General features: G+C 42.0%; 1 protein-coding gene across 3 annotated transcripts in view; it reads left to right on the top strand.

The window, feature by feature from the left end:
• The window catches only part of dlc1 (DLC1 Rho GTPase activating protein), an 81,610-nt gene that overhangs the window by 61,421 nt on the left and 4,064 nt on the right, over window positions 1-16,125 (top strand). For all 3 annotated transcript variants that reach the window (XM_030138623.1, XM_030138631.1, XM_030138640.1), the window contains 9 exons: window positions 3,657-3,728; window positions 5,291-5,372; window positions 6,515-6,578; window positions 8,445-10,108; window positions 11,219-11,398; window positions 12,882-13,041; window positions 13,691-13,898; window positions 14,974-15,190; window positions 15,638-15,752. In XM_030138623.1, the coding sequence (XP_029994483.1) occupies window positions 3,657-3,728; window positions 5,291-5,372; window positions 6,515-6,578; window positions 8,445-10,108; window positions 11,219-11,398; window positions 12,882-13,041; window positions 13,691-13,898; window positions 14,974-15,190; window positions 15,638-15,752 (2,762 nt within the window). The remainder of the gene's footprint in view (window positions 1-3,656; window positions 3,729-5,290; window positions 5,373-6,514; window positions 6,579-8,444; window positions 10,109-11,218; window positions 11,399-12,881; window positions 13,042-13,690; window positions 13,899-14,973; window positions 15,191-15,637; window positions 15,753-16,125) is intronic.

Raw genomic sequence — 16,125 nt, 5'->3', positions numbered from 1 at the left:
CTCATCTTTCTTTCCCACTGAGAAGGAGTGTGTCTCACTGTATTGTTTTTGGTCCTTCATATCAGCCAGAAATAATGGATTTTAATTCCAGCTAATCATAATACAGTGCGAAAGTGTTCTAGATTCACTGGAAAGTTGAACATTTCAATCCATGTTACTGTTCCCCCTGAGGCCTGCTCAGCTTTAGCCACATATCCATCTGTTTCTCTATCCTGTCTGACAGACATGCTTCAGACATCCTGTCACACCCCTCAGGAGTTCTGCTGTAGTCAGAAACACACATACACTTGTACATTTGTCAGGCTGTTTGTCTGTTTCCAAGCCAACTTGTGATGATACTGTATGAAGACAACCAAACAGTAGGAAGTGTTGCTTCATGGTTTGGCAGAAGGTTAGCTTAGGCAGTCGGCAATAATGTTCACACCTTATGTTAGATAGTCACAATGGGGTCAAAATGGCACCTGGCTGACAAAATAGTAGAGCTACAGCTCCTGAATGTGTCTGCTCAAAAAGATGTTTTAATACTTGAACGAATTATGTTTTTTAACAGACAAGTTAACACAATAGAGACACAACTGCAGCTTAACACAACTTCATATTAAAAAAGCTGTTCCATTCATTTGCATTATCATTTTGCAGTTAGTATCAGCATCGTTGTTAGATTAGCTGTCTCCTTCCATATTTGTTATCTGCTGTACTTCAGACAACTTGGCATGTGCAGCCTCAATATCAGCGAATTATCAAAGCCCCGAACATCGTGTTTCTACCTTTGCATAACTTAGTGAATGACCTTTCTTGCTGTCCTCTTTAAGTCTCAAGTGTTTGCCGTAAGACACTTGTCCAGCTCGGCTTTGTCGCCGTCCTTAACCACGAGGACACTTGGAATGTATACACAATCACCGGAGCCATTGTTTGCCTTGGCTGCCTGTCCGCCTATTATCTGGCCAGGAACAAACGAAGGCGGGACCTTACAAACGGGTGGTCAGCAGTCACCGCAGCGCCGCTTGGCTCTCTTCCTGTGAGGGAAGCAGGAAGAGGAAGTGAAGTAGTTCCCTGGCGAGGGCTAAGGAATTGGGTTGGACAGTGAGGAAGCCAAAAAGTAAAATACACCCATGAATCCCAAGTTATTTAAACAAATTATAATGTTAAAAAAATGTGAGGGCTATTGTAGAGTGACATTTTATGACCATTGCCTGGGACATTCTTGTAAACTACTGTTGTTAATCTTTTTTCATTCTAAATGCATGTGACTGTATGTGTGCAGCTCTATTGTTAGGTTGTTTGTGCCAGATGCCCCATGCCCCTGTCCACTTCCTGCAGCCAAACAAAAGATAGAAAAATATTCTTGATTCAGTGTGTGAATGAATGGAGACACAATGGGGTGTGGTGACAAATATTATTTAGTTTGATCCATCTGCGTGGTGAATGCTGTTGTCATTATTTTGTTTCCTAGGCACACTGGGTCCACATTATGTCACTGTAAAGTAGATTTGACACACATTCAAGCCAAATGGGGTGTGTCATCGGATAGCTGCCCTCCCAAGGCACTTATTGGATCCCGTAGTCCTCTTCTGGGGCTTGGGGGTGGAAAGCTAACCATGTGTTTGTATGTCTAATTTACATTTCAATAGCTTTACTGTCTTTTGAGTGGTTTGTCTTTAAACATGAGGTTGGTCTTCGCGCACACACACACACACACATACACACACACACAGAGTCTTGCATATTCACACAGTCAAACACATATAGATACACAAGCAAACACAAGGATCTCTGGTCCTATGCAGCACTTGCTTTCAAGAATGTTGGTATAATTACACCTTGGTTTCTACGTTCCTTTGGGTTCACTACACTCCAAAAATACAAGGCTCAGTGCACACTGAGAGTAGCAGAGATTCAGAGACATGCAAGTTCACACTCACAGGGAAAAGAGAGCTCACTTGTCAAATAAAAAAGAGTGTTAAAAGTTGCTCATTTGACATTGCTGGTGACACTGAGGATTGCTGATCCCTGCAGTGGCAGAGGGGAGACCCTGTCTTCTCGATCGTGTCACACCTTGTTGTTAGTGGGTTTTGTCTGCCGTCTAGGCTTGTTGTTGGTATGTAAATGCTTGTATATAGTTTAGCCCAGACCCTTGCAGCAGTAGTCTTTCTGACCTCTGTGTCTGTCTGATAGTCTAATTATTATTCCTCTTTTGTCTATTTCTAAATGAAGTCTTTTTTTTAATTTTAGAATCATTATTGTGCTGATTATTTCTTAGAAGTTATCTTACTTGGAACTATACGTTATTCTTTCATCCTGACTTTTTTTAAACACATATACGCCTTTAGCTGTTGTTTATTCACCCTCAATAGTTTACCTACTGCCATGCAGAAGTTATAAGATGTCATCAATTTTATGTTTGGTTCTTATGCGTATAATGCAGACTTCACTCTCTATGTTTGTAGGGATGTGCATGACTAACAAGTACGTCCCTTTAATGCTTCCCAGTATATATGTTGTCACTTTCATCAATGCTTTACCAGTGTCTTTTCCTGCCTTTGTTCGCCTGGGTTTGTTTACAAGTTTTTCTCAAGGTTGTGCTACATTTGTACTTGCTGTCATTCACTGAAGAAGACATTGTAAAGTCAGTTATTTAAAGGTTGGAGACATGTTTCTGTCTGTTTTTCCTCTACAAAGTACTGGCTGTGGGGGTGATAGAGCAATTGAGGAGGTTGGGGTGTGGGTAGCCATTTGGCATATGTCATCTAAAGGGCTTTCACAGATAACTGGGAGACATCCTCGTGGTTCCTCTGACACACTGAACCACAACATTAGTCACTGTACTTAGCATAACAAGCTGAAATGTCACACTTTGTGTATAAAGAGTTATGGATGTGTTTGTCAGGAAGTGTTGCAGAGATGTTCTGAACACACTGGACTGTGGTAAAGAAGGCTGGCATCTATGGAACCTTTTCCCCTTTAAGGCCTAAAACCAAAATGAAGATTTATGGTTCAATCTTTTCCAGCAATTTGGACCCGCAGGAATTCAATAGAGTAGATTTTTTATTGTTTTCATAGAAGAAATAAAAAAAACACCCACATCAATAACACAATGACATCCTTATAATGTCATTATGGATGTTGTTATGTTAATGTTATTAATGTTAATTAATAATGCGATGTCAAGTGTGTCACATACAGTAAGTCATTCACATAAAGCCATTCACACTTTGAAGGGAATGGTGGTGCCATATTGGAAAAGGCTTTTTTTTTCTCATGGGAGATCTCTCTGTGGACATTGAAAACCACTGCCTTACCTGGATAATGAGCTTAAGTGCCACACACTTGCTGTGTGATGGGGATAACACAATTTGCACGAATGATGCGTTGAGCTGTAGCTTTAGAAGCATGTGAGAGGAGAGTGACCAAGTGTGAGATAGCTAATAAGGTCAAAGAGTTTGTGTTTGGCAAGCCGCTGGTTTCTAATACTCCCATTTCTGAAAACTGTTTCGTCCTACTTTGACATTTGTAAATGTTTGTTTCAAATGATTTTATCATTCTTGTAATTGTGTTTCTATGATTAATTTTTTTTTTTTACATGCAGTATGGCTGTGAGTTTTAGTCAAGAATAACTTCACAACCCCTAACATGCTTCTGTGTTGTTTCTCCCACAGAGATTGAAGCCAAAGAGGCCTGTACCTGGCTCCGGGCAGCAGGGTTCCCACAGTACGCCCAGCTTTATGAAGGTAAAACACTCTTTATGTCTCCAGCCGACTGTCTCACCACTTCCCACCTCAAGTTGCAATAATGACGCTTGTAAAGGAAAGGAAAGGAGTGGGTAATGGTGTGATAAAAGGACAGCATGAGCGATAATCAAATAAATAAAAACATGCAAGTGCACACCACATTGCCTTTAAGTATTGAATATGTTTACACTACACTATGTAGAAGACCATGTCCTTTGTCAGGAACACAAAACACCAACATGCACCACTTGTGCCTGCGCATGCATACGCATACGCATCACACATAGCATAACATTCCTGAGGAGTAAAGAGCGTGTTTTTTCTAGACACTAAGACTTTGCTCTTCTTATGCAAGAAATTTTGTACAAACCACAGCATGACTCATTACAAACATTAACTATGGTGTGACAAGAATGTAACCTGTATAGTAACTCTGATTCAGTGGTCCAAAACAGCTTTGAATAGTTAAATGACAAATGCTTAAGAAGAATGCTCTGCCTGACCCTTAAGTTTTAAATATACACCTACCAAAATACACCAAACAGCCTTTACACTCCATATAGCTACTCCTACATTATGGCACACTGTGAACATACCAGTTGCCCTTATGTAACTACAGGATGATGACAGCAGTGCCAAGCAACCTTTGTCAACAGATTGCTTGTTACCACTTAACCGTGAAAGAGTCCCCTTTCAAACGGACAACGTTATTGTTGCTCAGCTCAGGTGTGGAGACAGTTTTCATGCACACAGGAGCACAGAAAAAACTTAAATCAATCACTACAAAGATTTTACAGCCTTCCTGATCTGTCACTTTCATCCATCTTGACATGAGTAGGAATTTGTGCCGATGTGCGCGACACATTTTTCCTTCCCTTCTATCCATGGGACAATCTCTATTGTTGTGCTGTTAAGACTATTGCCCCACTAAAGATAAGCAGACTGATAGGCCTGTTTCAATACAGTAGGCTAAAGGTGCTGCCCTCCCTTAAATAGTGTTTCTTATCATCATCTCCCCCAAGGGTTTGTGGGATTCCCATTTTGGGCTGGGTCAAGAAATTCCAGAAAACATCTTAGTTCTGTGCATTCAGACCAGATATTTCTTATGTTGTAAGGCCCTGCTGAAGTATAATTAGCTTACTGTAGGCTTTTGTTAAGGCTTTGACTTAGTGAACGAGTGATTCTGTTAATGAAGTAGATTAGAGAGACAGAATGAGTAGGAGGAAAGGAAGTGGGACCTCTGAGCGGCGCTGGAGTACCTATTGTCATTCTTCAATCAGTCCCCTGTTCTCTCCCTCTGAGCTCGACATCCCCCCTGCCTGCCCAGTCTGAAAGCTGCAGCTGTGTTTGTTTGGTCGGCTAAGACGCTACTTCCTCTTTTAGCTTTTCATCAAGGCTGTATGGGGGAGAAGGTGGGACGGAAGGGCCTGGTGGGTGTTTTGAGTGGGTGGGTGTTTCAAGGCTCAGGGTTGTATCTTCAGTATTATCAGTCCACATTGATCCAATCAGTGGCAGGGAGAGGCATACACTAATCTGAATGTGCGTCTTTCTCCTCTGTCTAGATGCCCAGTTTCCTATTGACATCTCTTCAGTGACCAGAGACCATGACTTCCTGGACCGGGATGCCATTGAGGCTCTCTGCAGGTGAGATTACGAGTCACACTGATTCATTAATGCTTTCTTTCTTTCCACTCACACCATTCTTTCTTTTGATGTTAAGCATCATTCTTCTTATTCTTCCTCCTCATCTTTTCTGTACTATCTCTTATTTTCCCTCAAATGAAGCCATGAGGGCATGACTTCAAACGGAGGCATGCTTTGGGAAGCGGTTGATGAGATGAAAGAATGGCATGATAAGCACCTTGGAGCCACGTACCTTTTCCATTCTCTTCTTTTCACTCTTTAGGTTACACCATTGTATCTCCATATTTTCCGTTCTCTTTGGAGCTGATGGTGTTTGTATCAGTCATTACAGTCTTTTGTATCATCCTGGAAAGCATGCATCTCAGCTCAATGCACCCTACTCACTGTCGGATGCCACAGTCACGCAACGCTCTTTATGTTCTGTGCTTCTTCTCATGTTGTAGCATGTGCAGATATTTCACTTCATTACATGCTTGCAGTTGGGAATGAGCCATGTATGCAATACAAGAAAATAACTGGTTTTTACCCTATCTGGTCCCACTGTTATATTAATTAGCATAGGAGTGGGAGGTTAATGACTTTAATGGAGTCAACTCTTTTATCAAAGTCAGACTGGTAGTAATAAACCACAGCAGGTGTCCCCCTCATGCATCTGGAAGCTATCATCTCAATGTCTTCTCTTTTGGCAGCCCCTCCACCTCCACCCCCCTCCAACTATCCCTCACTTCTCATCCCGTCAGCCCTCTATTGTTACATGATCTCCTCTAAGAGCTCTCCAGAGGGTGGACCCCATCACCCTCACTCCCCTTCTCCAGGTGGCTGTGGGGATAAGCTTTCTGTCCCCTCCCCAAGTTTCCGTCACCACTCCAGCAGATTTCATTCTTCTTGCTCTTTCCTTTTCTGTCTCCCGCTCATTCTCTTCCCACTCATGTGGGGATTATCCTTCAGCAGCTCATTAGCCATCCTGGGTGTACCCAGCGTGCTCCCCCTCTGTCATTTTTCTTCTCCTCTTTCTGTTTTTCAACTTGTCTTCCACCATACATCCTGTTGGCCATGGCAGAGTGGTTAAAGGTTTTTGTTTTAATGACTGTCTTGTCCTTGTTTAAAATCCTTGTTAAATGTTGCTGACTTTGTGCTTGCAGGCGACTGAACACCCTTAACAAGTGTGCTCTAATGAGACTTGAGATATCACCTCAACGAAAAAGAGTAAGTGCACATGAACTCCACTCATCTATGAAAAACACTGTTCACGTTTCCTTAGCCACATTTGCGTTTCCCTGCTTTAACTATCAGTTTACTCTTGGCCACAGGGCAGACTTGAGGTTTTTCTCATCTTCTTTAATGAGAAGGCACCTGTTAGGTTTATTTCTATATCAAGTGGGTTGTGAGGACCCTAGGGGGAAGGAGGACAACTTTAATGTCTAAATGAAGGGGTTGCATTCACTAGGACCTCCCCCTACTTAAGACATGCTCCTCTTGTTTCTCAGATATCTCCTCATACTTCTAGCTCACTATACAAGGAATTAGTAATCGCTGCATTTGTGGCAGGTCAGATCACCTCATGTCGCTTCTCCATGACGATGTTTGCAAGGGTCTTTAAGCAAGTCTAATGTGGTTTGTTAAAGGCAACATTTATTTTGTTTCACTTTCAAGGAAGAAGTAACTGTTTTCTTTTTCAGAGAAATTAAGATCCTTCCCTGAATATCCAGTTTTAGGCCTTGCATGCTTTAAAGTTAAATGAGAAAATGTAGAGTAATTTACGTTGTTTGCAAGAAGAATTTCTCCTTTTCTAAATAATCAACCTTAATTCCATCATAGCCTTAAGTGCTACATAGTAACATCCTTGTTCCATGTGTGGCGGTATTCATTAGGATGACCCTTTCTGTGTCACCTTTCATTTCAGGAGTCAACAGAGAACAGAGAAGTCAAAGAGGTTATTTGCCATCTTTGTAGGACAACACTCCCCCTCCCTTAGACAGCTTAGGAATGCATTGATCTCCTTGTGTCTTAACATTCTCCCTTTCCATCTCCAAGTCTCCAATTTTCTATCATTTGCTCTTTCTGCCTGTCTTATTGTAATAATAAAGTGTTTTCATTCTTCAGACTCCTGTGTTGTTCAAAGTGTCTACTGTTAACGTGGATGCCTTAGTGGTTTGGTGGTTTGTGGATGTGTTTTCTCCAAAATTTTGACAAATAGTCACACCTCTATTGGCCAATCATTGTTTTCTAAACAAGAAACCTTTGTCAGTACGTAGAGCCCAATTGGCAAATGTTTTTTAGGTCATTTCAAGAGGCTAAATGTGCTTCATAAGATAGATAAATGGAGGTTTTCTAGTTTGGGAAAACATATTTTAGTTTGGGCTTAGTAAAGCTGAAGAAAAGGAGACATCTTGTGGGACTAGGGATAGACAGTAGCCATCTATCAGTGAAGCTGTTTCACACTCAAGTATATGTTAAGAACGAGGAGATGAAGACAGTAGGGGGGAATGACCCCAGTCCGGCCGGCTGCCTTATTAGCTACGGGGGTCATGATGGAATTTCGTGAACTCCCTTCAGTGCCTGATATACATTAACCTAACTGGGAGAGGACTGTACATTTTGTGGAGGTGTATGTCCATTTATGTGACTCTGACTCAGCTGCTTTTGTTTGTCTCAACTAAGAATTGTTTATTCACTTAAGAAGCAACTGAGACGTGTACTGATGTTGGATATCTTTGCTTCATAAAGTCATATGTTTAACCACAAGACTTCATTTAAGGATACTGTTAGAGCAGAATTGCTTCTTTTTTTTTTTAATATTACAGAGGATAAACAATTATCAGAAGGGTCAATTCTGATTTTGTGGGGTTTTTTTTATGTCAACATTATTAGAAAACCATCACCTATCAGGACATTTTATATAACAGCAATGGTGTAAAATTCCATAAATGTAGAGTTTCCTGGATCAAGATGAGGAATGTTGGAAAAGAAATGGAAAAATGTAGTAGTACATAATCTTCTCTAACTGTTCTTTTCCCTCCCTCTCTGTTTTCTTTCCCCTCTTGCTGTTTCTTTCCTTTTTTTCTTCCTCAGAGTGAGGATTCAGATGAGGATGAACCGTGTGCCATTAGTGGCCGCTGGACCTTCCAGAGGGACAGCAAGCGCTGGTCCCGTATGGAAGAGCTGGAGGTTTTCTCTTCATTACACAAAGATGACACCCTGCCCTCATTCCCTAAGGACCAAGTGTCACAGAAAGGGAAGCTGGCCCTACGAGAAGGCAATAGTTCAGAGAGTGTCCTGACTGACCTCAGTGAACAACCTGAAGTGGGCTCCATTCACAGCAGTGGCAGTGGAGGAAAAGGTGAAGAGAAGATCCACGGTGCTGCCACGATCAGTGAAGCGGTACCCTCTGGTGCCACCCGTGCCAGCTCTGTAGCTAGCATGTGTTCATCCTCAGGCACGGGCGGGTCAGGATGTGCTAATGAGGACTCTCTGTCTGATGGGTTGCCTCCATCACCCCTGGAAACACTTGGACAGTTTACTTTCGATGTAAAAACAGGGATGGCTGGACTAGGAGGGAGTCTGGACAGAGGAGGTGGCAGTGGCAAAAGCACACGCTCAAGAGCAAAGAGCTTCCTCAAGAGAATGGAGAGTCTGCGGCTCCGGAGTGGCACCTCCTCCAAGAGAAAGAAGAAGGGGACCGCAAATGGGGGGAAGATTGAAATCAGTGGCCCTGTCATCAAAGAGGGTCTAGATGATGACAAGTTGCGGAGGCTCAACTGTGTGGACATCTCCAGTATCAACCTCAACCAGAACCTCAATCACCACCGCAATCCCTCCCAGACTATGACACTTAACAGGAATCGCTCTGTATCCTACTCCACTCAGACCAGTAATGGCAGCACTGGTAGTACTGGCAGCAGTCAGTCTGAGGCCAGCAGTGGAAGTGCAGTGAGTACACCGAGCCCAGTAACCCGTGCTCGCAGCCACAGCACAGCGGCAGGCTCAAGTAAGAGAGGAGGAATGTATTTGGAGGGATTTGACCCTTTCAGCATTCTTCAACAATCTTCAGAAAGACAGCCAACACCTCCACCCAAGTCTGCTCCGCCCATCCCGTGCCAAGCCAGCAATGGCATGACTGTTGACGAACAGAACCGTAGGAACAACTGCACCGTTCAAGACAATAACAGAGATGTGGAAGAAGAGGAAGAAGAGGGTATGATCTTCTTCTACTTACCAGAAGGCCACAAACCTGGAACATTCCCCAAGGCCCTGCAAGATGGGGGTTCACGTAATAATAATAGAAATGATAATGGGAACTCAGTGATCCTCAGGGGACGGCAAAGTAGGCGCCAGCGTCGCGGCTCTTCAGGCTCTGTCGACAGCCGGCTTAGTTTTTATGACAATGTTCCCTACACTGAGAGAGATGAGGAAGGAGAGGAGGAAGAAGGAGATGAACGCAAACTAGAGGAGGTACTCCAGCACGTCAGCGGCCTGCAGCATTTTGTTAATGCCTGGTCAGAGGCTGTGGCTAGGGAAGAGGACGAGGAGGACGAGGATGAAGAGGAAGAAGGAGATTCTGACTCAGCTTTGGACTCGGCCTCCCCTTGTCCGTCATCTCCTCTGCAGAACCGACTGGAAGAGACTGAGAATGGAAGTGACCAGGACAGCACAGGAAACCCTCTGGGAGAGGGAGAGGAGGGGATGAGAGAGAGGAGAGACTCTGGTGTAGGAGCATCTCTAACCAGAACCAGCAGGTCAGTGAAAACAACCCTAGCTGTTGTAGGCTGTAATTACAAATAAACCTAATACAATGGAGCTTAAATCAAATTTGGACACAGATCCTAAAAAGAACTGAAGAATTCATTTACCTAACTTGATTCGGTTAATTAATAAATTCTGTTATAGATGATCGACATGCCTCACTTTGGAAAGTGACCACTATTGGACATGAGATTTCACTGAATAGTTTGATGAGTGTGAAAGTGAAGTGAATTATATTACATCTGGTGACTGGCAATTACAGTCACTCAACCTGACTGAGCTCTAAGACTGAAGAAGGATGAATGATGTGGGCCTACCTCCTTCTCTGCTTCAGTATTAGATATTCCTTCATTTAATGTAGTTTATTTGTACATAACATGCAATAACATGATCACCGTTTAAATAAAAAAGTAAGCACATTACACAGAAGAGGTCAGAAGCCAAAGCTGATGTTCTTCATCACCAAATGAGGGAATATCTTTTGGGAAAATAGCATTCAGCCCTTCAGTAGTGTTCCCTTCAATAGCATTCAGTGACATGGCAGCACTAAGAGATTTTCCATATTACTTTATCACCTATCTTTCATTTTAACTCTTTGTTTAGACTTTTTATTTAGTTTCTAAAAGATTCTTTTTGTGAAAGTATTGTACATCCAAATTATCACTATTAAACTGCTTTTTAATCTTTTACATCTAAATCTACAAGAAAGACAAAAACTGAGGTGCCAACCAAGACTGATAGAAAGTGACAGCAAAGGATAAACAGGGGGACACGCTGAGACTTCTCTCCTTACGTAATGTGCAGAACCCTGTGGAATGCTGCTTGGTCTCCATGGGGACTGTTGCTGTTCCTCCAGGAATCCACAAGTAGAATAACCTCCAGGAGGCATGGGTTTTGGTCTTTTAGACAATCTTGATTGATGTTTACATAAATCCCTGTAATCCCCAAACTGATCACTTGGAACATAGTATTAATGTAAAGTATGTTGATGTGTTTTTTCATGTTGTGTCCACAAACCTATGACGCAAAAGGTTCAACTTTGTTTTCGAGTCAACATTCTTCTTCACATCTCAATTGTGTCTTTCTCTTTCCTTATCCCTCAGACCACAGAAACTCCGCTGGCCAAGCTTTCAGAACTCCCACCGGCCCAGCTTGGCTTCCGCCCAGCTCCAGATTAGCTGCCAGTCTGTGCTACAGATGAATTTACTCCAGAAGCTCTCACTGCTGCAGCTCACCGCCCTGCTGGAGAAGCACACACCCACTAACAAACATGGCTTCAGTTGGTGAGTGAAGTGAAGACAGTTGGATGGTTTATCTACGGAAACACTTTGCACACAAGGAGATATTTTATTCTAGCGGTTCCTGGATGCTTGGACATTTTAAACTTCACAAGTAAAGAGTTATGTAGATCTGTCCAAGTGTTCATTGAAAGTGACACTAGTTGAGTTTATCCATTCAGCCATCCATCCAACAACCAGCCCTCCAGCCCTCCGACTCACAATCCCTTCCATCTGCAGGTTGTTGTGTGGTGTGGTGACGGCTGTCCACAGAGGTTGGGTTACACATTCTTTTCCCAGGCCTATAATTGCTGGGAAGGGGCGTACATTGTCTTTTTCTCAACGGGGCAATCATGGCAGTTCACACGCATGGTGTTACAGGAGCTGGAGACTGGAAAGATCTGCCTTCAGCAATTATTCCCTAACTTCTACCTTTCTGCCAATTCTGGTCTGGTCTGGTCTGACCTCACTTTATATGCTGCACATGATGATCCAGTTGAACCCAATATATTGCTTCCTCAAAACTTAAACTGCTCAAATAAAGATAGTTATTGTCTACCACGTAAACTTGATAGTTACTTATTAATAAATATGAGGCAAAATCCCCCGACCAGGCAAGAAGCATAAAATCACATTATTTGATTGTGTTTTTCCAGTCTCCCTGTTTGCCCGACCCGAGGACAGGATAGGAATAGAAGGCGTTGTGACAGTCTTATGACAGGCCTGGTCTCACTGAAAGACAGAGGCTGCTTGTTGGTTGCTGGAGGCCCACACATATTCAGCATTCCGGGCCATGATCATAATATGGTCCTTTTCCATTTTTCCAAACTGCAGATCTGAGAAGCACTCTTAAGTCTCATGAATGCCTGTTCTTACAAAGACAAGCTTGTCCTGAGTCACGCACAGCATCTCTCTGCTAAACACACTCACACCCAAACAGATAGATACACAGCTATAAATCTGTGGGCGCATTCTTGTGAAACGGTCAGAACTTCGTGTTTCAGTTCTTGGTCTGTGGTCGTGGACTTGCTGTTCCCTTTGCACCCGAGTACACACTGATTCTTCACTGTGGATGGACAAAGCAATGTGTCCCTCCCCTTTTGACTCCCTACCATACATACTAACTGTCTCTATCCCCCCCTTCACCCTCTTTATCCACCACTCTCATAAAGTTGAAGACAGGCTTCTGACACTGCTGCTACCACCCAGCACGCTAAAAACACAAATACAAAAAACATATACAATCTGCAACATGCAAAATCTAGAAGCATTGATACCAATCCATTGTGGTTCTTTAAAATAAAGACTTTTAGAAGTAAGTCACTAAATTCATATAATAATCAGAGTAGGTGTCAAAATTTAATCTAGTGATAATCAGTACCAAAATGTTCAATTGTTCACCTGTAATTGAACCCAGAGCTCATATAAATGGTGATTTTCTGTGTTGCAGGTGTTGATAATCTCCTGTTTTGATGCTTGTATGTTTCAGGGCTGTGCCAAAGTTTATGAAGCGGATCAAGGTGCGTGACTACAAAGATAGGAATGTGTTTGGTGTGCCCCTACAAGTTATCGTCCAGCGGACTGGCCAGCCCCTCCCTCAGGGAATTCAGCAGGCCATGCGCTACCTCCGCAATCAATGCCTAGACCAGGTAACATATTCCCCACATGGTTAATACAAAAAGTGATCCATGTGTGCACATAACTGCAAACGCAAAGTACAAAAAGTCCTGCCAAGCATGCTTTAGACCTAATAAAACACTCTTCTATAATGTACAAGAGTTACGTAATATCTAAATGTTTCTTTTTTCGCTCTAGCTCTTACATAAGAAATGGAAAAAAGTGATTCCCACTTACTCAATGTGTGATCGCCACTCTTGCCATTATCCATTCTTCTCTTTTCACTTTTACACATGCACTGAAGTGTGGACGTCTGGAAATAGTCAAAGTATGGAGCTGTGAAGTTACCTTTGTCTGTCTGTATAATCCAAAAGTAGTTTCAAGTATCAAATATATAAAAAGTGTATATCATTTGTTGTGATGTAACAATGATATCTGTGAACTTTGGATATGGGATAAGTCAAGAATTTGGTTTTCAGCTATAACTGCAGTTTCAAAAGATATTTGTGCATGTTTGGAAGTATAAATCATGTTTGTTACACCCTAGTGATATGATCAGATATTGTCCTCATGGTAATACTGAGGATAATAACAGAACTATAGTTTCAAGTTGCCTCATCATGTTTATGAGCAAGTATGCATGATGTACCTCTTTCTTTGTGTCCTTGTTTTTGTGTACAGGTGGGTCTTTTTAGGAAATCTGGAGTAAAATCTCGGATCCAGGCTTTGCGCCAAATGAATGAGGCAAGTGGCGCAGATGGGGGAGGAGTCAACTATGAAGGCCAATCCGCTTACGACGTTGCAGACATGCTGAAGCAGTACTTCAGAGATTTACCAGAACCATTGCTAACCAGCAAATTGTCCGAGACTTTTCTCCAGATCTATCAGTGTAAGAATATTCACCATGTAAATCAAAGTATAAACACAAAAGTTACATTCAGCCAAGATGTCTATGTCTATAAAAACGCAGAGTGGTGTTGTTTTAGTCCACAAAGACCAAAGCATTCATCACTGACCAAAAGTATCTACTGATGTAAAATTTTTAATACCTGTTCATCCACTAATCCTATATATACATGTAAATAATTGGTGTAAAATACAGTTTGTCATCTTTTCATGGTCATCAAATATGACCTATTTGGATGTTTACAGACTCCGTAGTGAACGTGGAAACACCGTCATCTTCTACAACATTGATTCACCAGTAAAACCCATGGAGTTTGATCAATGACATTGGATGGAAATGCTTAGTTTATATTCAATTAATGATATATTTTACTGAAAAAGTCACTTTTTCTGCAGCTTTCTCTTTTTTTTATATAATAACCATCAACTTTAATCTGAGCTCCATGAACTTGTTCATGATCAGTAAATTAAATACAGGAGAATGTCTGATTTATACTGTTAAAATACTAAATACAGAGGGTACTATTATAAATAAATAGCAATAAATCACTTAAAAACGCTAGATATAGAGAAATGTCCTTTTGGAACTGACATAAAAGTAGCACTGGGTCTTCATAGGTTGAAGTTGTAGATGCTTGCCTGTATTTATGCAAGAAACTTGTGAAACCTTCGAGAGAAAACAAGTAAGACAAGTGCAGGAAATACTTATGGACTGAGGTGATGTATGTGACACTGTAATCCACTCGGCTTCAGTATCTGCTCATCCTCCTGTGACTCATACTTAGTTCTGTTACATTTTGATTGTAATAGCAGCTTTAGAAACTGTTTACATAAGGTAAAACAAAACGAGCTCTATACACGAAGCATGAAGCGCTGAACGTACTCAAACATGTATGGGCTTATGTAACACACTGAATTAAACAGTGATCCCATCATAGCTCGTTCCAGGCAGTTAAACAAAGGACACAAAACAGATGACATGATGTCAGTGACAGTGGTTATTTGTCTTTTACTGTATATAAAAGGGGAAGCATAACATCTTATATTTTCCTTTCCAGACATGCCAAAAGAACTCCGTCTTCAGGCTGCACGTGCTGCTGTGCTGCTGCTTCCCGATGAGAATAGGGAGGCACTGCGGACACTGCTTTGTCTACTGAGCGATGTGACGGCCAGTGTGGCTGAGAACCAGATGACACCAACCAACCTGGCTGTTTGTCTGGCCCCGTCCCTCTTCCACCTCAACACACTGCGCCGTAAAGAGAGCTCCTCACCCAGGTGTGTGTCTGTGTTTCTATGCGTATCTGCATTTGCATGATTTTAATAAGTAGAAAAAAATAATACTGAAGTAGAGTTTACATAACATGATATATTCTGTACAATATCAAAACAGGAAAGGGTTCACCAAAGACAAAAGAGCAGGATACTGTAGATGGAAGAAAGGAAGAGAGCAAAGCTTGAGAGATGAGGAAGGGAGAGAGACACAGGAAATGTAGAGGTTACATAAACATTCTCTACATTAATAAGACATACATATGGCGTTCACATTTGGCAGCGCTGCAGTAAAGTTTATCAGATATACTCCATAAATGTCTTCAGACGTTTTTTTTTTTATTACTTTGCTGCTTCCTCTTTTTTTTTTCCTACACCGACTGTTTGGATGATGGATGCTGTTTCTAATCCTGCTGTATCCACTTGTCTTCTACTCCCTGTCTCTGATCAAAGGGTGATGAACAGGAAGCAAACATTGGGAAAGCCAGACCAGAGGGACCTGAATGAGAACCTGGCTGCCACTCATGGCCTGGCACACATGATCCAAGAGTGCAGGAAACTTTTCCGGGTCAGTAGTAAAAACAGTTATTAACAACCAAGTCACACATAGAAATACTTGTAGCTCTACTTACCACCTGAAATCTGTGTGGCTACGGTACATTGACAAAGGTGTGTTTGCTTACCCTAAAATGTGACCTCTGCTCGTTGTACTGTGTTATCATCAGACACCGTGTATCTCTGTGTTTGTCCTGTAAACAGAAGCAGTCTGACTTACATAACCTTCTCATTCAGTTGACACAATATTGGTACATAAATCTACCATCCGTTCTTCCTTTTCTGTCCCCATGTTGCAGGACCGGAATGAACTTTGAGAACATATTGTAGCATTTGTTTTACAGGCGACCACTTGACTAGATTAACAGGAAATAATCAGACAGTTA

This window comes from Sphaeramia orbicularis, chromosome 1, assembly GCF_902148855.1.
Source record: "Sphaeramia orbicularis chromosome 1, fSphaOr1.1, whole genome shotgun sequence".
Taxonomy (NCBI): domain Eukaryota; kingdom Metazoa; phylum Chordata; class Actinopteri; order Kurtiformes; family Apogonidae; genus Sphaeramia; species Sphaeramia orbicularis.
The sequence above is the reverse complement of the archived record's forward strand: the minus strand, read 5'-3'. Positions and strand labels throughout refer to the sequence as shown.